The sequence below is a fragment of the Aspergillus piperis genome (assembly GCF_003184755.1).
Source record: "Aspergillus piperis CBS 112811 unplaced genomic scaffold BO85scaffold_3, whole genome shotgun sequence".
In the NCBI taxonomy this organism is placed as follows: Eukaryota; Fungi; Ascomycota; class Eurotiomycetes; order Eurotiales; family Aspergillaceae; genus Aspergillus; species Aspergillus piperis.
This window is the reverse complement of record NW_020291593.1, coordinates 426575-446896: the sequence shown is the minus strand read 5'-3', so window position 1 is coordinate 446896 and position 20322 is coordinate 426575. Positions and strand designations below refer to the sequence as shown.

Sequence of the window (20322 nt, the reverse complement as noted above, 5' to 3'; positions counted from 1 at the left end):
TCCAAACCAAGTCTGTCTTAAAGTCAAGCTTATGAAATTGAAGGTCGGGAGAATGCGTGGGTGGCAGCTTACCTCCCCCAGCCAGTCATCCCACTCTATGACTCCCAGCAAGTCAGTCAGTCCTTTCCAGCAACCCCTCACTTCCCCTCTATGCCCAAGCCCAAAAAAAACCCTTTGACTGGCGACTGTCCTGATTCGGATGTTCCAGCGGCACTAAACCGTAATGGTCTCCGGTTTCAATTCGGCTCTCATAATACCCATTTTCTCTATTACCAAATGTCATCCCAACCCTGAAGGAAAAAGTAGTTAACTCGTGATGCCTGACAGCTGGAAGTCTAATTAACATACTCAGGTCTTGTGAAGGCACCAGATACCCTCCGTGGTTGTGGGTAAAGTGACACGACCACAATTCTAGTACCTCGCAGACTCCCCTCAGTCTCCGATGCTAACCACTTTGGCTTAAGGTCTCATTTACCGAAAATGCAATGGACTGCAGGTGCGCACGACTTTGAACCGCGAACACACTCATGGCGGGGCTCGGAGGGGTTCTGTGATCCATGCATGGATGGGGCTGATGCCATCATCTGGTAGGCCTTTTTTTTCCTCAGTGGCCCTGTCAGGGTTTACGGGCCACTCAATTTTGTCGTATTGATCCAACCGCGTTGAGAGGAATATAGAGGAGGAGCGAATAATAGCATTACAGTAGTTCAGGCAAGGTTTCAATTTGGACCATGCCCACTATGCGTTTAGGCCACCTCGGGGCTACATAGGACGTGGGATGTCTTGGTCCTACAGAGCACAATATCTATAATCAAAATGCATAACAAGTGAGCATCCTGCTGCCTTCCTAATGCACTTGATAGATAAGGGTGTCGAATTTGGAAATTTCGATAAGGCGACTTGTCGGTGCTGGAGTGCTAGAGTTAGTCAGGTGATCAATCATCGACGTGCCTGATTCTGCATGGATTCTTTTGCATCTAAACACTCGATTACGTCGCGATGGTTGTCTTTATTTCGCTTCAATTTAAATTCTGATTTCTTTCGTTGCTGAGTGTGTAAGGTGACCAGTTTATTCGCACTTCCAGCTCACAAAGCAAAACATCCATTTTCACGCCGCCAGCAGCTCCTGTAGTAGGATTATACCATCGATGATGACCTCGCTCATATATTCGATACATCGAAATAAGATTCTGTCTTTATATTAAACGATAACTTTCGCAAAGTGGAATAACAAAATATTGCCATAATCCTTCTTGATTCTGGAGTATGTCATACCCCACATAGGCACCAAAAGTAACAGTCAACTTTCAATGTCCAGGTTTGATACTTAGTATGCAATTCACTTTATTATAGTCATGCGACTACTTCTGTAAGGCATGCTAAACCTAATAATCCTAGCCAAGTGCGACCATAATAACCATATAGTTCACTAACACCAAGCTCCAGCGAGCCACACTTCCAAGTTCCAACCTGATCTACTTGTCAGTGCCCAGACCCACCAGTCTAGACCACAAAAGTAAGCAAAGAGAAGCACTGAATCATGTCAGCGAAATCATACTACTAAATAAATCCATTGCAAAACAGGCATGTAAATCATGACATTCTTGAGAAAACTCGGGTATCTACATGTCAACCCATGTCAAACCAAGAACGTGCTCGCTATGCCAAGAATTAAATACCAGAGGAGGACTAGTACTATCAATAGACACACACATATGTGTCATGGAGCTATGAATGTTAGGATTTAACATTAGAATGGAATTTAAAGGTTTATGATTTTTCCACACTGCCTTCTAGATTCTCATATACATTAAAACTTGATAATTCATTCATTGATATTATAGTACCACACTTAAAAGGGTATAAACCGACATACTAACTTAACTATTCTAGTCAGTTTTGACTAAGTAGATACAGTAGACAACCGCAAATCTCCGAGTTTCCTTCCCTTCCATACCGTAAAAACATCAAGCAACCACTCTAACCCAATCGAGTCAAGTGTACTTAAACTTCAATACAAATGCGAAGTTAGTTAGATCATGCAGCCGGTGAAGGAATGAATCCACAACACCAACTTTTGTCCCTTAGCAATGAGTAAGTTAGTACTTAAGGACCCTCGAAGCCAGTCAATCCCATTAACAACCTGTGACAATCATATACTGATTTTTCTTCTCCCGATATACCTACCCAGTAGTATGTATACTACTCTGGGGACACATCCATCTATAATAATCCCCATTAATAGGCCGGGAACGGAGTAAAATGCAGGGGCATTCCATACCAACCAACCCAACAAGGTACGGAGTTTATTGATGGATTGATCTCCTTCTTTCCCTTCCCCAATAATAAGCCAGCCAGTCAGCCAGCCAGCCAGCCAGTCAAATCTAAGCCATTCATCCATCCATCCATTCAGCCATCCACCGATACGGAATTACAATGATGTCCTTTATCCCATGCATGATCCCGCAGCAGCAGCAGCAGCCACACCGTCCTTCTTCAATGAGTGAGGAATGAATACTAACAATTATCCATCCAGCGCCCTCGGAATCATTGAATATACTATCCAATCACAATACCGATTAATCACTTTACACAACACAAAACCTACTTATGCCACAAGTACTAACTACAATAGTCACATTCCTCTAAGTACGTAAGCGGAAGCCTAACACTCAACCTAACTTACTTAACCTCGGATACGCCCGGCGCAACCGGGCAATTGTTGCAAACCAACCAATCTCAATAATGGTAAGTAAACCAACTTCTAACAAACTATCGCTTAGCAAGTGCCCCAGCCCCGGGCAGCGGTTCACGACGATTAGGGCTGAGACGCGCGCGCGCGCGAGTCAACAATAAGGTAACTAGTCTATTTATCTGTTTTTGGTCCCGTGGAAGGGCTATTATCTTTTTTTTCTTTCTTATTTCGGAATTCCTCGGAGGGTCTAATGTAGAATGAATGAATGGATCCGAGCCGAAACAATTATCGCCAACCATAGGCCGAGATATTTCCTGTTTCCGACGGCGGCGGAGAGTCTTGCATGGTTTTGGTTGCGTTGACGAGGAACACTAGTTGGTTTGGTTTAGCTGCGCTAAATGTCTTAGTGCTTCCGTTCCGTCCGTCCGTCCGTGTGCCGGGGTGTCACGTGTGATTATGCTGGATTGGGTGGCTTTTCTATAAGTTGTTTATTATATTGAATTGTCTTATATGTGAATGAGTGTAGTTGCATATTATGCTTATATTATAGTTTGATCATATTTGTCGGCCATAAATCATAAATCGTCTTCTACCAATGTCGGACACTAACCAGGACTTGTTCTCTCGGATCCAACTGGATGGATGACTGCTGTCCTGTCACTAATCCCAGACGCGTGAGGATCTGCCATACTAGCTTGCGCTTCAGGTTCTCTCGGACGGGAATCTTCTCGAGCGCGTCATACCCGTTGAAGTATTTGATAAAGGTCGGCCAGTACTTCTTGAGCGATGTTCGAAGTCCCGCGTATTCAAGGTCCCCTTCGGGGACTTCGCCTTGAAGTTCGGGGAATCGTGCCATGAGCTCGCCTAACCATCGGGACTCCAAAGGTGATGCACGGTGCGGGTACAGGATGAGCGACGATGTCTTTAAGGACGTGTTTTGGTCGAGTAGAGAATGGGAGAGGTCGAGCTCGTTGTTCCGTTTGTACCGGCCTGGCATGGGCGTTTCATCACCGCTTCCGTTGCTGTCTAGTGATGATGACGAAGAGGAACTGGCATCATCAAGGTCCTCCTTTGTCTCGGTATCTGACGCTGATCCCCTCTTGCTCAAGTATTTGTCAACTTCTTCCTGTCGAAGGGCCGTCTCCACAGCCATCTTGATTTCAGGGCTTATTTTGACTCTTGCAAAGGCCCGCAATTGTGTGACCCAGCCACCTCGTAATAGCCACGCTAAAATGGCGAAGTATGTGTCTTTATGGTCTTTGCTTGGGATGAAGCTTCCGTACGGTCTGGGCGTTCCGCTCATCGCTGATAGCATCTTGGGGAGACTTGGGAGGGTCGGGAACGCTGCTTGATAAGCTGCCGTGGCTACCTCAAGCTTGCTCAGATCGCAGTTTGGTGATACGACATAAGTGTCCCTCTGATGGAGTGGAGGGATTGCTCGCGCTCTTCTCCAATACACAAGATGGCTAGCCAGCATCTGGATTGTGGAAAGCGGTATGCCAGAGGACACAGATATCTGCGCAAAGGACTTCGTCGGCTTCGAGCATCGGATATAATGGGCAAGCGCCGGAGCCAGAGCACCCCCGGATGCTTCAACGTCTTTGAGAATTGATGCCTCATTGTCCAGCAATAAGAGCGCGAAATGTTTAGCAAGCACTTGATGGGGGGCGGTGTTCTCATCAGCAGTGGGATCATCGACCGGAGTGACACTGTCCGCCGTTGTAAGCCAGAGACCCGGATATGCCTTGTCAGTTGGCCCAGGAAGCCATGGCGTCGAAGTCAGAGGTGGTATCTGTAGCGAGATGGACACATCTGGACTCAGAGATACCGACGCAATCTTTGATGCCGATATGCTGGTGAACACAGTGCAGATAGCCCTCGCAAGTGAGGACTGGCTGATTAGCTCCGAATAGAGGCTATTCACGGACATTCCTGCTCGTCACTCGGTCAGCAACCAAACTTATTCCAAATCGACAGGACCACATACGCTTCTCTTTAGCCTTCTCCTTGATATGTGAGATATGCTGCGCCTCCTTCCAAACATAATCCGTCCGAGCCTGCTCCCACTTCAACGCCTTCGAGAACTTCTTAATAATGTTATCGTAAATCTCCCTCAACCGCATGGAATACTCCAACAACGGCGGATCCAAAACAAACACGACATTAAACATAGTCATGCAATCCTTATCATCCGGATCCAGCGCCTCACTCAGCGTCCTGAAAGACCTAACACTAGTCATCGACGTCCGCTGATAATCCGTACTAGCCATCTGCTTCGGACTCAACGTCTCCGTCGAAGCAGCAATAAGCTCCGTACCCCGATCAGGGCTATCATCCTCAGCTTCAGCCTCATCACCCCCATCCCCATCCCCAGGTGCCTCATTATGTCCTAGTTCCGCTCCCTCCCAAGTCGCACGAGGCTTCCTCTTCTTCCTCCTCTGCTTCCTCCACGTCCCATCCTCACGCACAAAAACCGGCCACCCCACAAACGCCAAATCATTAATCCCGACCTCAAACCGCCGCTTATGCCACGACCGCGACGGACTCAACAACTTCTCCCACACATCCGCAGGGAGCCCCAATAACGACTCCCAGGGGGGCCGAAACGGCCCGGCCTCATCCTCCTGTCTATCCGACGCAGCGCCCGCATCCTCTTCCGCATCGGAATTCGTCCCTCGTTTCCGCATCATCAGCCCCCGCCCGGACCCCACTGAGCCTGCACGCTGGGACTCCCCGCCCGGCGAGCCGGATATGGTTCCATCATCAACGACGCCGAAGTTACTCGATCGTCTTCCTGCGACGGGATGACTACCTGCGATGTGCGAGGCGTTCTGGGTGTAATTGGCTGGCTGCGTCGCAGTCCCTGTGGTTGTGGGAGCTGCTGCAGTTGCAGTTATTGGTGTCTCGTCTTCATCTTCGCTAGAGGTGGAGCTGCTGTCTTCGCTGGAGCTGGAGTCGTTGCTCTTGGAATTCTTCCGTGACGGTCGTCGCGCTTTGGGCGCCCCTCGGAGTCCGTTCTCGCTGAGCGGGTTGGGTGGGTAGTGGAAGACGAAGCGCGGACCGGCTCGTGAGCGCACTATTAGAATGATTGCTACCAGGCAGGGGTCTGGTGGCCGTGCAATGGACGACATCGGTCGTTGGTGGGTGTTGGGAGTTGGATTGCTGGGAGCAATTGGGTGAACTTCAAGGGACGGGCGGAGAGTGATTTGATCGTTTTGGGGTTGGTGTTCTGGCGGGTCGGCTTCCCCGCATGACATTGCATGGTTACGTTGTTTTTGCTTCGACGTTTTGGAGCAGGCAATTTGTCCAGAATTGTACCTATATTTCTTTTCTCAAAATTCATCTAGGTATACTTCAATTGAATGCACATCAAAGTTAGGTATGATACACAAGCTATATACAGAACCGCAATCCCAACGCCGGAAATGGAGAAGTACCTATCCATCCATCCATCATCAATCGTCGAACACAAAATACCCTATTTATACAGAGGCCATGCCCTCCCACAATATCATACAGCTCCCCCAATCTATATAGCATATGAGTCTGGCAGGAGGGAACTATGCCTTCTTCTCCGCACCCTCAGCACCCCCACTCGGTGTAGTCTTATCCTTCTCGAACACCAACCCGAGGTTCTTGAAGTCGTCCGGTGCCATAAGATTGCTAGAGGCGAATCGCAAGTAATTAGCCATGGCTCCTTCGATAGCGTATATGCAGAGCAGGAACATACTGGTCCATCCGACAAGACAGATACGACTTGGCCAGTTTCCGGCACTCGTCGTCGTTCACACCTCGTCTCGATTTCAGGCACTTGAGGTAGTCGGTGATGAGGTGCTTGCATTCGCCTGGTTCAGCAGTAGAAGGGTAATGTGTCAGTTATGTGTCTGTGTCGAATGGGTACATAGAGAAAGGGTTCGCGCAAGGCTCAATGCTGCCGACGAGGCGGGATAGGCTGGTTTGCAAATTGGGTGGGTATCAAGGGAGATGTACCATCATGATCGAGAGGGAAGCTGCCACGCTCGGGACTAGATCGTTGGGAGATTATTAGCCCAGTCTGTTTCTTTCGGGACTGTTCACTGTCTATAGGCATATTCCAAAGCCGGGGAGGGTATAACTCACGGCGTAGGCTTCATGGGGGCGGCACCGCCACCGGGAGCTCCGAAACCCATGATGACAGAGTAGTTTGTATATTCCTAAGCTGATAAATCAGTTGATAACGAATGAATAATTGACTGGCCCAATATGTCGTCCTCTGTATCTGACAATTGCCGGTCTCGATAGTTGCTGAAAAACGGCACGGCGAGCGGTCCGATAAGAACAAACAAGACAATCGTGACAAACACGTAGACAAACAGAGCAAACATCAACTGATGTATGAAGTCTCATGCATCCAGACAGAGCAGAGATAATGAGCTCGTGACGCTAAACTCTCTATAGTACTGTGCCAGTATCTTCTATTATGTACCAACTTTGTCCTCGTTCTATACCATTAAGGAAGTTTCTCTAGTTGTACTGGAATAGCAAAATGCGGGGTACCCAACCGCAAAACGATGCAACAACAACAACAACAACATGCAGAGGTGAAAAATGACAGACCAATGGATAAAGAGTAAGCGACGATAGCTGCATGGTATCCAGTGCTATCCGAGCGTCGCGGCAAATCCAAGTTTGCATGTGCGGAGTCATTGACCCAGCCCCTCATGGATCCAGACAATCCGAGTTTGCATGATAGGCCTCTTATATACCAATGACGTTGTTGCATCCGAGGCCGTTCCGGACACGGTCCTGGTATATAAGTAGATAGTCGCGATCCTTTGTCCTGTCGAACAAGATTCGATTACTATCAGTAGTACAAGTCACGCTTCGCACTTGACAATACTATACTATTCTCCCGAATACGTACTTGACCACTTGACCAATATGCCGATGTAGGTCCCCGCCATACTGATGAACTCTCGTGTACACGACACAGACTTGATACGAGCAGTATTTGTCGAATAGATACTAACAAAGAAGAATAGGAAACTTGAAGGCAGCTGCCAGTGTGGCAGCGTTGAATTCACACTCGAATCATCGACCCCAGTTCCTTATCAACTATGCGCCTGTAGCATCTGCCGGAAGGTCGGCGGATACAGTGGCAGTGTCAATCTGGGCGGTATTGCCGATAGCCTGAAGATCAAGAAGGGAAAGGACTTGATCAAGTATGTCATGCCAGTCTTCTTTCCGAGCCCGCGGTCTTTTGCCGGCCTCAAAATATTCTTTATGACTGTTGGAGATGGCAGCTGAGAGCTGACCGGTTTAGGAAATATTCCGCCGTCATGGCGAGAGGCACACCGGATGAGAAGATCTGTGCGTCGGAGCGGAATTTTTGTTCCAATTGCAGCACCATGCTTTGGCTGTGGGATCACCATTGGCCGGAGCTCATTCATCCTTTTGCTTCGGCCATTGACACGGAACTACCGGTCCCTGATGAGATGGTCTGCATCATGGAGAGCTCTAAGCCGGCTTGGGTGCGATGGCCAGAGGGGAAGAAGCAGGTATTTGATGGTTATCCAGAGCATAGCTTGGAAGACTGGCACAAGAAGCACAAATTGTTCTTCGAATAGATGAGACACTTTAGGTGACGATGATACGGAGTTTTACGAGATGTGGACTATGTTTACAAAAAGTGGGAGCATTGTTTGGAAAGTTGAACTCATTATCATTATCATTAAAGTAGCTATCCATAGGCGAGTGACCTGCACAATGCAATGTTAGCAGCTGTATAAACAGACACTGATGCATAAATGTGTATAGGTGAGAAGTTCAGGTCTCCAAGGTGAATCTTTGTTGTTTCGTCAAGGTGGTTCGGTAAGAACACAGCGAATTAAGAATTCATCATGCAATAATGAAGAAAACACGACAGGGAATACTTACACTTTGGAAGCTTCATAGAAAATCTACAAGATGTTCCCTATTACTTTCAACAAAGTTAGCATCACATGCAAGACATAGCATGAGTGACACAAGCATTGAGATGTCAACGAAGTCAGGCTATGAAACGGATTAGCACAAGCACATTGGTATCAGGGGTATGGTCACTACCAACCTCATTAAATCAGATTTTTTTTGTAACATGTTCATTTCCAAACACATGGCGTGCAGGATCAAACAGTGTGAATAACAAGATTCATCATGTAATGTTGACTTTGGGTATATGGGCATATGGAGAGGGTGTTTGAGAATGACAGTACCTGTCATGACTTGTTAGTATGACTTGGATCGAAATTTTCTGGTAATCGCAGAACGATCGATGAAAGCTCAGGTGACGAGTTCTCAACAATGTGTACACTTCCCCAACACCCGCAAAGTTTGTACGCTTTGCTTTTGATGGATGCGGGTCAATGCACACGTTCTGTCCGCCCGTTCGTTCAAAGTATCTTCATCGACGGCCAACAATGGCATAGAGATGGAATGGTTGGTATTTACCTATCACCAGCAAGTTAGCAATGGTCACAAACAGGCTGAGTGAAGCAATCAAGTTATTTTGGAGTTGTCAGACAAGGCTGAAACTTGAGTTAAAACACGAATTCCACATAGTGATTAAGTTTGAGGAATGCCTTAAAGCGTGTCATAGGGTCATCATACAAGGGGAGGAAGAACATTTAGAATAACGTTGTGCTCGCATACCTTTTGAAATATTGAATTGTACATCATGTTGTCAGAAGATCTTCGTCATCATTAGACCATCTATAGTAGCGAGATGTCAGCAAGAGCTCAACGCAAACATGAAGCCGCAGGCAATGATGGTTTCTTTGGTATCAGAGTAATTCTAGAGACTTTTGGAAGGTCCTTCATGCATTTTCGGCCGTGGATACTCCTGTTAAGGAATTCATCCTGATATGGTAGGGATGTATAACTGAGGGAGCAAAATTCGTGAACTCACATCTTCATTGACAAGGCATGCTCAAATACAATCAATTGTCATTGACTGTATTGAGCATGCCAGTAAACCAACTTGAGTAAGTTGGGTTGTCGACTAGTGCATCTTGTTGATGCGGTTGCAAGCTTGGGCAAGTTGAGAAAAAAATTATTGTGGGTTGCGCCGCGGTTTTATAGGTGGGCAGTTAACACCACGGCTAGCGAGTATCACCAAGAGCGTTGTTTGACCGGAAAACAAACACTTCAGTGTCGAGGACCCACCCAACTAGTACCATTACTGCTACATTCACTACTGTCTAAGATGCGCATCTACAAGCTTTCAACAGCTACAAGAGTTGCCAGAATTGAAGCAATCAGTCATTATTCGAAATTGACTGGGTCGCCCAATGGTGGCTTGCTCGATCCCGCAGGGTAATGCCTCATGAACTTTACGCTTGCCTACTTCAAGCTCGCTGGTCTAGCGAAGGACTTGATGAGTTTGGTCTCGTCGCTGAAAAGGCTAGGGATTGGGACTGTCAAATCATTAGATTTGTACAAAACTTGGAGATTTACTCCTGGGCTGGGTACCAGCTCTAGCCTCTATTCCAAACTGATCATGTTGCCTAAACTCTTCAACCGACCCTTTAACAAGATATTCTCTTTATCACTATCTACTATCACTAAACAACAATGATTGAGCTCGTCTTCTAGATCATTAAGACCAAGATGGTGGGCTAGTAGCATGTCAAAGTTTTGAAATATCTCATATCTTTCGCCTTGGATGCTTAATCCCCAGCTAGAGACACTGAAGTCTACCCAGAGGTGATGAGAGGCTCGCTTCAGATGGCAATTAGTCGGATATCGACCAAATCCGTGAACGGAATACTAACGAAGTATACGCATTGTCGATGTTTTCTGTGCGGTTTCTTTCTACTTGACTCGTGGGAGGGCTTTGTGATGATGTGATGCGTTATATGCAATGCATGCTTCATTCTTACACTCACCTACAGTGTCTAGACCGCGATTGATCGCTCATATCCCCTTCTACAAAGTACCTGCGTGCAAAAGTCCGTGCCAAAGGTGGAGGTATAGTGATGTTGGCAAGATTGCGAAAGAGAAAATGGCAGAAAGTCCTGCAGATGACCACAAGACACATCGGGCTCAAGGACCTAGCGAAAGCTGAAAACCGTCTTGAGCGAACAGAAGAGAAGGGTTGGGGCGAAGACGGGTCAGCAAGGTATCCTACATGGCTCAATAACTCACTGATAGGACCGACCATCCATGGATTGTTGTCATGCCTTCTAAGCCTTATGGTTGATGCCCCGGAGCGGACGCCATGTCAACCAACAACTGATTTGCAAGTTTCAATCATCCCACTATGATCAATTTGCTCTACTCCAAAGAGGATGGAAACCTACCAAAGCTTCTACTGGGCCTCTCACAACGAGCATATATACCCAATGGATTTCGGCCATCGTGGCCCACAAAGAGTGGGATGTTGGATATGGTTCTTAAACTCCGAAGAAAACATCGTATGGCACCAGGTAGTACACCGAGAGACTGTCTTATTAAGTTTCTGCAGCTATCTAGTACTTACCCAGCGCTTTGCCTGTCTGGATTTGCTGTGTACAGAGCGACCCAACATCAGGATATATTGACAAGACCCACAGTAGGGGATTGGTACCTGCTTGGTAACACAATGAGGTAACCCCCCTCGAGCACGCCTTTGGCGCAAAGGATGTCGGGCTTCGAATCGTCCAGAAATGCTCGAGTAATGCGCCCTGATTGCGATTCGTTGCAACATTAACTGTGTAAGCTCCGCTGAGGGCCAGTCTGGATCGGAGCTTTAGTGGGTCCGTCTCAAAACGTCATCGGCCCTCTCCCGACAGAAACCCAAAGTTCTATCTGCGTCAATTTGACGTCGATCCATGTTTATGATGCTGCGTTCACCAGGATTTTGTAATGCCATTATGCGCTGGAAGATGGACATAAAAAGGGCCTTCTTCCCGGCCAGCCGTTGTTCACCAGCACATAATACCCATTGACTCGACCCTACTTCAATTGACGCATACTACTCAAAATGACGACCACATTCAAGCTCAACACCGGCGCTCAAATTCCCGCCGTTGGCTTTGGAACTTGGCAGGACGCAGAGGCACAGGAGCAAGCTGTGCTTGAAGCCATCAAGGCAGGATATCGCCACATTGACACTGCCAGAATGTGAGTCTTCATGCTCAGTTCAACGAAGTAGTCGGTGTGCTGACATGATTTTGCAGTTATGGAACAGAAGAGGCCGTAGGAAAAGCTATCAAGAAGTCTGGCGTTCCCCGTGATCAACTTTTTATCACCACCAAGCTCTGGAACAACAAGCATCACCCCGACGATGTAGCGCAGGCGCTTCAGGACTCGTTGAACGACCTCGACTTGGAATATGTCGATCTATTCTTGATGCACTGGCCTGTGGCCTTCAAGAGAGGAACCGAAAAGTTCCCCAAGAACGAGAGTGGCAAGCCAGCTGTGGAGGATACTGACTACGTCGATGTATGTATTCCATCCCCGTACACAACACCAACTATGCCTGATGAATGCGCTAACTTACCACCTCTGGCAGACATACAAAGCCATGGAGAAGCTCCTTTCGACCGGAAAGGTGAAAGCCATTGGCGTCTCCAACTTCTCCAAGTCAGAGATGGAACGTCTCCTTCAGAACAGCTCCGTCGTCCCTGCAGTCCACCAGCTTGAAAGCCACCCATGGCTGCAACAGCGTAGCTTCGCCGATTGGCATAAGTCAAAGGGCATCCATGTCACCCACTACTCTCCGTTCGGAAACCAGAACGAGCTATACTCTCGCGAGGGCACAATTGGCAAGCTGATTGATGACCCCGTGCTGGTCGAGATTGGAAAGAAGTACAACAAGAGCTCTGCGCAAGTAGCACTTGGTAGGTCCCATATCATCTATCTTCGCGAAGAAGAAAGCTAACGCTCTGTAGCCTGGGGTATCAACGAAGGACACTCAGTACTTCCCAAGTCGAAGACTCCATCTCGCATCAGAGACAACCTCCAAGGCGACTTCAAGCTAGACGCCGAGGATCTCCAGAAGATCCGGGGCATTGACCGTAAGCTCCGCTTCAACGACAGCAGCGCCGACTTTGGCCGAGAATTCTTCGGCGACTTGGACGGCAAGCAGAAATAAATCGGTATCTTGCAGCTTACATGTCTATTAATTCTAAATGAGGAAACGAAATGCAACGAATACAATATTACTTACGTGCTCCCCTCAACACCCCCACGAACCTCGTGTTCACGATCCCTCGTAAATATAATGTAGATCAGCAAGGTAGTAAAATTAAAGTTCAATGAACGATGCCGTACCACTATCCCGACGATTTGGGGTCAGAAATGCCTAGCCTCGTAGCCTTTGCTATTCTCATCTGGTCGGGTCACCTGCCATACAGATAGTTACTTTCATACGAGCCGAGTAGCTACCTAAGCTTACTACTTATGCTTCTCAACTCCGCAATAATTCCACTTCATCATATCCAATCATCCAGCTCCTTCATACATACATACCAACACCAATAATAACAGACATCTAACTCCATACTATATATACATACTAAGCAACAATGCCCCCCTCCAAATCAGAAGATACCCCTCCCCCCGCACCCCATCGTCATCAACTCTCGTACCAAAACTTCTCCAAGCGCCTAATCCTCTCCTATATATTCGACTGGATCCTCATAATGTGCGTCCACCCCATACTACACCCCCCAAACCCAACACTACTAACCCCAAAATCACCTCAGCGGAGTCGCCCTCATCGGCTACGGCTTCAACCAAACAACCCCCAACCACCGACCCTTCTCCCTCACCGACCCAAGCATCTCCTTCCCCCACAGGGAAAAGGAAACCGTCTCAACGGGCGTGCTAGCCGTGGTAGCGGTAGTAGCTCCAGCTGTGATCATTGTCTTGGTCTCCGTTCTCTTGGTCAATCCCGCTAGTACCAGCATAGCTGGTTCTAGTGTTCAGAATGCTCGAAGAGAAGCTCTAAGAAGGAAGTTTATGGTCAAGCTCTGGGAATGGCATGCAGGATGGATGGGACTAGGTGTCGCCCTTGCGGGAACGTTCATGGCTACGGAGGGACTCAAGGATCTATACGGGAAGCCGAGACCGGATATGCTGGCTAGGTGTGACCCGGATTTATCTGCGGTTAATGAGTATGCGGTTTCGGGGTTGGGAGGGAGAATTGCGGGTGCGCCTACGATGGTGACGTGGGAAATATGTCGGAATAAGGGTGATGAGATGCTGAAGGTGGATGGGTTTGCTAGTTTTCCGAGTGGGCATTCTTCTAGTGAGTTTTATCTATTATAAGGGTGGGATCTGATCTGACATGGATATTATCTAGTGTCGTTCGCGGGATTGATGTATCTCGCTCTTTGGCTAAGTGCTAAATTCTCCATTGGCTTCCCGTTCCTGGCGTATTCGCCGCTCAGCCAGGATCTGCAAAGACAGGATCGTGGGAAGATTCGAAACCAAGGTGCCGCTCCTCCTGTCTATATGCTCATCGTTGCATTAGTGCCCATTGCGGTAGCCTTCTTCATCTCTGCATCGCGTTGGTTTGATTATCGCCATCATGGTTTCGACATCATATTCGGATCGGTCATGGGAATGGTCTTCGCGTGGATTGGTTTCCGACTATATCAGCTGCCCATTATTCGCGGTGCGGGCTGGTCGTGGGGAGCTAGGAGTCGCAAACATGCTTTCTTCATGGGAGTCGGACAGCCGAGCCACGTTTCTGCCGATAATTGGGTCATGATGAGCGACAAACGCGATGCTGCAGAGAGCAGCCCGCACAACGTTGATCTGGAAAGCGGTCGACCGGGCCCGGATGAGCGATGAGCAATCGCCCTCCGCACTGTGGTTAGAGCTTGACATAATATTCACTTTGTCGGCTTCAGTAGACTTTGTCTCCTTCATCTCCATCGCGTTCAGTGGTATGAATTTATGCAGAGAATGGGCCAGGTGATGCCATAGTCGAACCGTGACCTCGATCAAAGCCGGTAACTTCATCACCTCCACCCACCAACCCTCCCCTCATCCCATCTAGCTTTGGCCTCTCTCCTAGCTGCCAACTTGGCCGATTCCGCTCTGACCCGTCTAATCCAATCGCCGACCTCCTTCTCAGTCGCCCGTCCATGATGTTCCTCCTCCAAAAAGCTCTCCTCGACTGCCTGACAGACCGCCTCCTGCTCCGCAATCGAAGCAGCCAACCGCTGATACAAAGCCTTAGGCGACCACGGCGCCAGCGCAGCATCCATCTCAGACTGCTTTTTCCGCCAGGAGACCTCAAGCGACTGATGCGTCAGAAGAAGAGTTTCGGTAGAAGAGCGTAGTTCCCCGACATGTGACTGCAGCTCCAGTAAACGGTTCGCAAGGTCTTTATTGTATTTCAGAAGAGTCTGTAGGTTATCCTGATGCGCCGTATACGAAGGATGGTCACTGGAGAGGGCGGAGATAAGATTAGGATCTTGAAGGATAGTCTGGAGATCGACAGTCCTGTCATCACAAAAAAAGTATCTATTAGCCCATACCCCAACATCACAGCAAGGAATAGAAGTAGAACGTACGATTTCTCCTTCACACCAGCAGGCAACCAACCCTCCTCCACCGTCGGCGGCTTAGGTAGCGCATTCAGCGAGGCAGCGGGGTTAAATGTTGCCGGTGAAGAAGAGTATCTCTGTCCCTGCATATTCAAGCGGTCCTGCGCATAATGTCCTTCCTGGTACTGTTGTGGTGTTCCGGGATGCGACGGGGTGCCCCTTCGACTGGCTTCGTGGCTGCTGGGTTTCGGGGGAGGCGGGGGAGGAGTGTCCGGGTTAAGTGCTGGGTTCATGGCGAATGGAAGGGACCTCTAGGAGGTAGTGACTAGTAAGCTGACAGCTGGAAAGTACCTGAATACGTGGGCAGACAAACTGAGGACAGGCAGCAATTGGAGGGATTGGTCGAAGCCAAGAGCAGCACTGGCTGTGACGCCCGAAATGCGGGGAAGGCCGATCATCACGTGAGTGGGTGGAGGATGTTTACAAGGCTACAGATAGGTACTAGTACAGTGTGTGGAAAAGGATGTGGGGGTTGTAAACGGATTAAGGTATAATTCTTGGTCACATAAGGTAGTGTAGTATGCTGCCTCTCTCAGCTGCCCGTCATGCTCTGTTCGCGTGCGTTGGGCGCATGCTAGGGCCCTTGTTCATGGAGTGCCGCCTGGTCGAGGCACCACTGCTCCAAGTACCAGGTTATCAATCAGAAGATCCTGTCCCCTGCTATGCTCGAAGTACCACCAGACACGGTATGATGGGTTTGTTCGAGCTGCAGGTCCAAGGCCCGAGGCGCGAATTGATGCGAGACGTAAACGGCCTCTCCGGAAGACCTCCGAAACCTCTAAGCAGGAAACTGGGTATCCAGTGTTGTCAGAGGGCCGCAGTATACTGGCAATCTGCTATATTATGCTCCTTAATCCGTCCTGCGGCGCACCTCACGCTCCTGAGTGTTGATACCGGAGCCCGAAATAGCATCCATGACCAACTGGCGCAGTTGGCTCTGCGTAGCTTCGCTGTGGAAATCCTCACGCGCGGCCAGCTCATCAATGCGCCGCTTGAACTCGGGATCCACCTCGTCCATTCCCGCACTAGCCTCCTGTTCCGACACTGTGCCCAGGTTCATTTGAATGTTCGGAGGAAGCGGCGGAGCAGGGTTTAGTGCGTCGCCAGCCGAGTCGGCCTCGGGCTCAGGCACGCCTGCGACTTGTCGCAGATAAGCAGCGATTTGCGGGAAAGAGCCATCGCTCTCGATAGTCTCATAGGCTGCGAGGCCCTCATCGTTTCTCTTGTTGTAGTCCACACCCAGTTCCTCAACCAGGCATTTCGCAATGTCGAGACTTTCCGTCACAAACAGGCAGGTTTCACCATCCTCGTCGAGCAGGTTGACGTCCACGTTGTAGTCCTTCACCAGAGCGCGTAGCAGGTCGATGTGTCCGTAAGAAGCCGCAGCATGGAGTAATGAATAACCGTGCTCATCCTGGTTCGAGGCGATGGAGGGGTTGGACTGCAATAGAGTCAGGACGGCGCCCGGATTATCGGCGGCCAGAACGTAAGGGTTGGGTTGAGTCATAGCGCCGGTTTCACTAGTCGGAGAGGAAATATGAGTCAGTCCTGATAGTGTCTGGTGGCTTAGACAGGTAATGCCATACCTTGAGTCACACAATAATTTCAGATGAAGTGGTAATGGACAAGTGAAGGCAGGATGTGTTCAGTGATTCGAGATGGGCGGAGGAAAGTGGCGCGGGCGGAAAAATGCGCTTTTTCAAAAAAAGGATCGCTGCCCCGCATCTTCGATAAGAAACTCCTACTTTGGGACCCCGATCGAGGCTGACGGTGACTCAACTTTCTACTCTCATTTTCCGTCGTGCGAGGCTGTATCTTAGCTCGGGATAAGCTTCTGCTTGGGAAGGTCGAGCTTGCTCTGTTAAAAACATAAGGCGATTACTCCCTGGCCTTGTCGACAACACGCCGCGCGTGCCTTCTGCCTTCTCCCCCACCTCCTCCCGCATCCCGACCCTTGATTCCTTCGTTTCTAGCGAGTGCAACGCACGAATTACGTGATTTTTCTAGATTTGATACGCGCGAATCCGAGAGATCACAATGGTGCAGCAGGACGAGCGGGAAGTCGCTGAGCTGGTCACCAGCCTGGAGGCCGCCAGCAGGAAAGGCACAGCTCACGGGAAGAAGTCGGGGTTCAAGTGCAAGAAATCTACCTTTGACGTTGAAAAAGCAGACAAAATCAAGGTGCATTCGTGGAAATTTATGGACTGGGATTACAAACGCGACGATCTGCCGACCTATGCGCGAGGACTGTTCACCACCCAGAGGAAGGATGGTACCCAGGAGATTGCGGTTCGCGGATACGACAAGTTCTTTAATGTGGATGAGGTGAATGACACAAAGTGGAGGAACATTGAGATGAACACTAGGGGTCCCTACGAGCTCAGTGTGAAGGAGAACGGGTGCATTATATTCATCTCTGGTCTTGAGGACGGCACTTTGTTGGTCTGCAGCAAGCATTCTACGGGTGTTCGTTCCGATACAAACCTTAGCCATGCTCAAGCTGGTGAACGCTGGGTCGAACGACATGTCAGTTCTGTTGGAAGGAGTGTAAAGGACTTGGCACGAGAGCTGCGCAGACTGAATGTCACCGCAGTAGGCGAGCTCTGTGACGACAGCTTCGAGGAGCATGTCCTCGCCTACGACGAAAGCGCTTCGGGTATCTATCTACATGGACTCAACTTCAACGTGCCTCAGTTTGCCACGCAGCCTAGCTCGGAAGTACACAAGTTTGCCGATGCGTGGGGCTTCAAGAAGGCCAACTTTGTTGTGTATGAAGACCTCGATCAGGTCAAGAAATTCCTCGACAACTGCGCTGAAACAGGCACCTGGGATGGCCGCGAGACGGAGGGATTTGTGGTCCGATGCCACATGGGCGATAAAGGACGGGCACCATACCGGGATTGGTTCTTCAAGTACAAGTTCGAAGAGCCCTACTTGATGTACCGGCAGTGGCGCGAGTGCACGAAGGCAGTCATTGCAGGAAAGGTTCCTAACATCAAGAAGCACAAGAAGATAACCGAGGAGTATCTTCATTACGCGCGGAGACAGCTCGCGAAAACCCCTGGGCTCGCACAACAGTACCAGCAAAACCACGGCATCATCTCTTTGAGAGAGGGTTTCTTGCAAGAGAGAGGCCTCAACGGATCTGAAATTATCCAAATGGAGTCTGACGAATCCGGCGATGTGACGCAAGACGTGATTCTCGTCCCCATTGCTTCACTGGGCTGCGGCAAGACGACCGTGGCTTTGGCTCTCTGCAAGTTGTTTGGATGGGGACAGGTGCAGAACGATAACATTCCGAAGCAGAAGAACAAGCCAAAGAAATTCTCCTTGGACATTACCAATCTTCTGGCCCAACATCCTGTGGTAATAGCGGACCGGAACAACCACATGCGACGCGAACGGCAGCAACTCATAGACGATGTGTCGGTTGTGATTCACAAAGCTCGCTATGTCGCGCTCCAGTACGTCCACGAGCCCAAAGGACAATTGCTTCCTGGCATCCGCGAGGTAACGCGGAGACGAGTCCTTGACCGGGGAGACAACCACCAAACCATCCGGGCGGGAAGCAAGAATCCAGAGGAGGTCATTGGAATCATGGAAGGTTTCCTGAACCGGTTCGAGGCTCTCGACACCGATCGTGAGCCAGACTGCTACTTCGACCAAGTAATTGACCTGGATGTCAGTGCTTCTTCGCGTGAGAATCTGGAGACAGTGGTGAAAGCGCTACACTCGTTCTATCCCAAGCTCGTGAAAGAGATTCCAACGGCCGAGCAACTGGATGACGCTATTTACTGGTCGATGAACGAATACCAAGTGCAGCTGGACTGGAGCCATCAATATGGATCCCAGAAACCGAAGAACAAGAACAAGAATCAGAACCAGAACCCCGGCAGCCCTGCACCCACAGCCGGTCCCACCCCCGAAGATTTGGCCAAGAAGATCGAGTACTTCAACATCTCCCTACCTCCTGCAGAGGTGAAAAGTATCCTCGAGTCTCTGTTTCCCCCGTCTACAGCTCCCGAACAAGCACGTCTCTACCGACAGCTCATGAACAGCAGACGTGTACAGCCCACCTTCCACGTGACATTGATCCACCGCGCCTCGAAGAAAGAACATCCCGGCATTTGGGACGAATACGTCCGCCAGTACATTGAAAAGATGAAGAGCAAGCCCGAGTCTGATCCCACCATCACCCCGACGCTGGCTCCGGCTCGCGTACGCCTTGAGCGTCTCATCTGGGACAACCGTCTCATGGCATTCGTAGCGCGGATCTTCCCACCAGAGGACCAGAACCTGGCGGAATGGCCGTGCGCGAATGAGATACCCCACGTCACTGTGGGAACTGCGTCGCCGGATGTGAAGCCCAAAGAGAGCAATGATCTGCTGAAGTGGTGGCATGAAGTTGGCTCGGGAGGAGAAACCGGGCTTTGGGAGGCTGAGATCCCAGGCGTGAGGGTTGTAGAGGGAACAGTAGGCGTGGTGATGAGTCGCGGCAAATAAGTTAATGACTGATGACGACGAGTCATGAGTGATGATTGCAAGAGAAAAGTACATACTTAGTTTACTATAGACATGAAATCGCCGGGTTTGGCATGCAATATCTATCTTTTGCTCTAGTGGACAGAGTAGTAGAGTATCATATCGAATAACTAGTCGACAGAAATCCTTGTGGAAGTGGTAAAAAGCAGACGAAGGATCAAGGGCTAAATAATCCATGGTTATCTCTTCATACATGAGTTGTCTTGGATATGTGTTCTATCTTCAAGTTACAGCTGGAAAGCTAAGTTCTTACTCTCTCATATATAATTTGTAGAAGTCTCTTGAGAAAGACCACCAATGCAATAAATGAAAGGATAATGGCTTATTAGTAGTTTATATTAGTCTTGTATTTATTTCTTCATTGTTCTTTTCTTTTTTTTTTCTTCTCTCCCGGGTGTCGTGAGTACTTACTATATATTATTGAGACATTAATCACCCCAATCGCTCCGACTAACCAGCGCGAATATATTCATTCTGACCTACTTTACAAAACCCCCTCTTCAACACAGCATCATACTACTAACA

General features: G+C 49.1%; 8 protein-coding genes across 8 annotated transcripts; 4 read left to right on the top strand and 4 right to left on the bottom strand.

Moving 5' to 3' along the window:
- Nucleotides 1–3161: 3161 nt before the first annotated feature.
- On the bottom strand, nucleotides 3162–5866 carry BO85DRAFT_414176 (nitrogen permease regulator 3 family protein). The gene is made up of 2 exons (XM_025657637.1): nucleotides 4683–5866; nucleotides 3162–4627 (listed from the first exon to the last, which is right to left on the bottom strand). Exons 1-2 carry the CDS (start codon nucleotides 5824–5826, stop codon nucleotides 3285–3287), a joined length of 2487 nt encoding a protein of 828 aa, XP_025518833.1. The 5' UTR covers nucleotides 5827–5866; the 3' UTR covers nucleotides 3162–3284.
- A 389-nt stretch (nucleotides 5867–6255) lies between these two features.
- Nucleotides 6256–6864, bottom strand: BO85DRAFT_435241 (cytochrome c oxidase assembly protein Cox19; the record flags this gene model as incomplete). Its single annotated transcript, XM_025658509.1, has 4 exons — nucleotides 6256–6358; nucleotides 6426–6540; nucleotides 6686–6720; nucleotides 6815–6864. 4 exons carry the CDS (start codon nucleotides 6862–6864, stop codon nucleotides 6256–6258), a joined length of 303 nt encoding a protein of 100 aa, XP_025518832.1.
- A 278-nt stretch (nucleotides 6865–7142) lies between these two features.
- Nucleotides 7143–8689, top strand: BO85DRAFT_446060 (GFA family protein). Its single transcript, XM_025659411.1, has 3 exons — nucleotides 7143–7623; nucleotides 7717–7896; nucleotides 7998–8689. The coding sequence occupies exons 1-3, from the start codon at nucleotides 7616–7618 to the stop codon at nucleotides 8299–8301; spliced, it is 492 nt and encodes a 163-aa protein (XP_025518831.1). The 5' UTR covers nucleotides 7143–7615; the 3' UTR covers nucleotides 8302–8689.
- Nucleotides 8690–11535: 2846 nt separating this feature from the next.
- BO85DRAFT_390527 (aldo/keto reductase) lies at nucleotides 11536–12869 on the top strand. The gene is made up of 4 exons (XM_025656774.1): nucleotides 11536–11815; nucleotides 11872–12136; nucleotides 12207–12534; nucleotides 12586–12869. Exons 1-4 carry the CDS (start codon nucleotides 11676–11678, stop codon nucleotides 12786–12788), a joined length of 936 nt encoding a protein of 311 aa, XP_025518830.1. The 5' UTR covers nucleotides 11536–11675; the 3' UTR covers nucleotides 12789–12869.
- Nucleotides 12870–13221: 352 nt separating this feature from the next.
- On the top strand, nucleotides 13222–14494 carry BO85DRAFT_364699 (phosphatase PAP2 family protein; the record flags this gene model as incomplete). The annotated part of the gene is made up of 4 exons (XM_025655708.1): nucleotides 13222–13340; nucleotides 13402–13567; nucleotides 13667–13946; nucleotides 14001–14494. The coding sequence occupies 4 exons, from the start codon at nucleotides 13222–13224 to the stop codon at nucleotides 14492–14494; spliced, it is 1059 nt and encodes a 352-aa protein (XP_025518829.1).
- Nucleotides 14495–14664: 170 nt separating this feature from the next.
- BO85DRAFT_484666 (vacuolar protein sorting family 37 protein) lies at nucleotides 14665–15488 on the bottom strand (the record flags this gene model as incomplete). The annotated part of the gene is made up of 2 exons (XM_025663250.1): nucleotides 14665–15151; nucleotides 15223–15488. 2 exons carry the CDS (start codon nucleotides 15486–15488, stop codon nucleotides 14665–14667), a joined length of 753 nt encoding a protein of 250 aa, XP_025518828.1.
- Nucleotides 15489–15721: 233 nt separating this feature from the next.
- Nucleotides 15722–17090, bottom strand: BO85DRAFT_446055 (ankyrin repeat protein). Its single transcript, XM_025659410.1, has 2 exons — nucleotides 16844–17090; nucleotides 15722–16777 (listed from the first exon to the last, which is right to left on the bottom strand). The coding sequence occupies exon 2, from the start codon at nucleotides 16760–16762 to the stop codon at nucleotides 16106–16108; it is 657 nt and encodes a 218-aa protein (XP_025518827.1). The 5' UTR covers nucleotides 16763–16777; nucleotides 16844–17090; the 3' UTR covers nucleotides 15722–16105.
- BO85DRAFT_446054 (tRNA ligase) lies at nucleotides 16861–19862 on the top strand. Its single transcript, XM_025659409.1, has one exon. It carries the CDS (start codon nucleotides 17293–17295, stop codon nucleotides 19756–19758), a length of 2466 nt encoding a protein of 821 aa, XP_025518826.1. The 5' UTR covers nucleotides 16861–17292; the 3' UTR covers nucleotides 19759–19862.
- The last annotated feature ends 460 nt before the right edge of the window (nucleotides 19863–20322 follow it).

Coding starts and splice junctions, on each gene's coding strand:
- BO85DRAFT_414176 (XM_025657637.1), bottom strand. CDS start 5,826: ATGTCGTCCATTGCACGGCCACCAGACCCCTGCCTGGTAGCAATCATT. Junction 4,628..4,682: donor GGAGAAGGCTAAAGAGAAGC/GTATGTGGTCCT, acceptor AGTGACGAGCAG/GAATGTCCGTGAATAGCCTC.
- BO85DRAFT_390527 (XM_025656774.1), top strand. CDS start 11,676: ATGACGACCACATTCAAGCTCAACACCGGCGCTCAAATTCCCGCCGTT. Junction 11,816..11,871: donor CACATTGACACTGCCAGAAT/GTGAGTCTTCAT, acceptor ATGATTTTGCAG/TTATGGAACAGAAGAGGCCG. Junction 12,535..12,585: donor CTCTGCGCAAGTAGCACTTG/GTAGGTCCCATA, acceptor AACGCTCTGTAG/CCTGGGGTATCAACGAAGGA.
- BO85DRAFT_446060 (XM_025659411.1), top strand. Junction 7,897..7,997: donor AAGGGAAAGGACTTGATCAA/GTATGTCATGCC, acceptor TGACCGGTTTAG/GAAATATTCCGCCGTCATGG.
- BO85DRAFT_446055 (XM_025659410.1), bottom strand. CDS start 16,762: ATGACTCAACCCAACCCTTACGTTCTGGCCGCCGATAATCCGGGCGCC.
- BO85DRAFT_446054 (XM_025659409.1), top strand. CDS start 17,293: ATGGTGCAGCAGGACGAGCGGGAAGTCGCTGAGCTGGTCACCAGCCTG.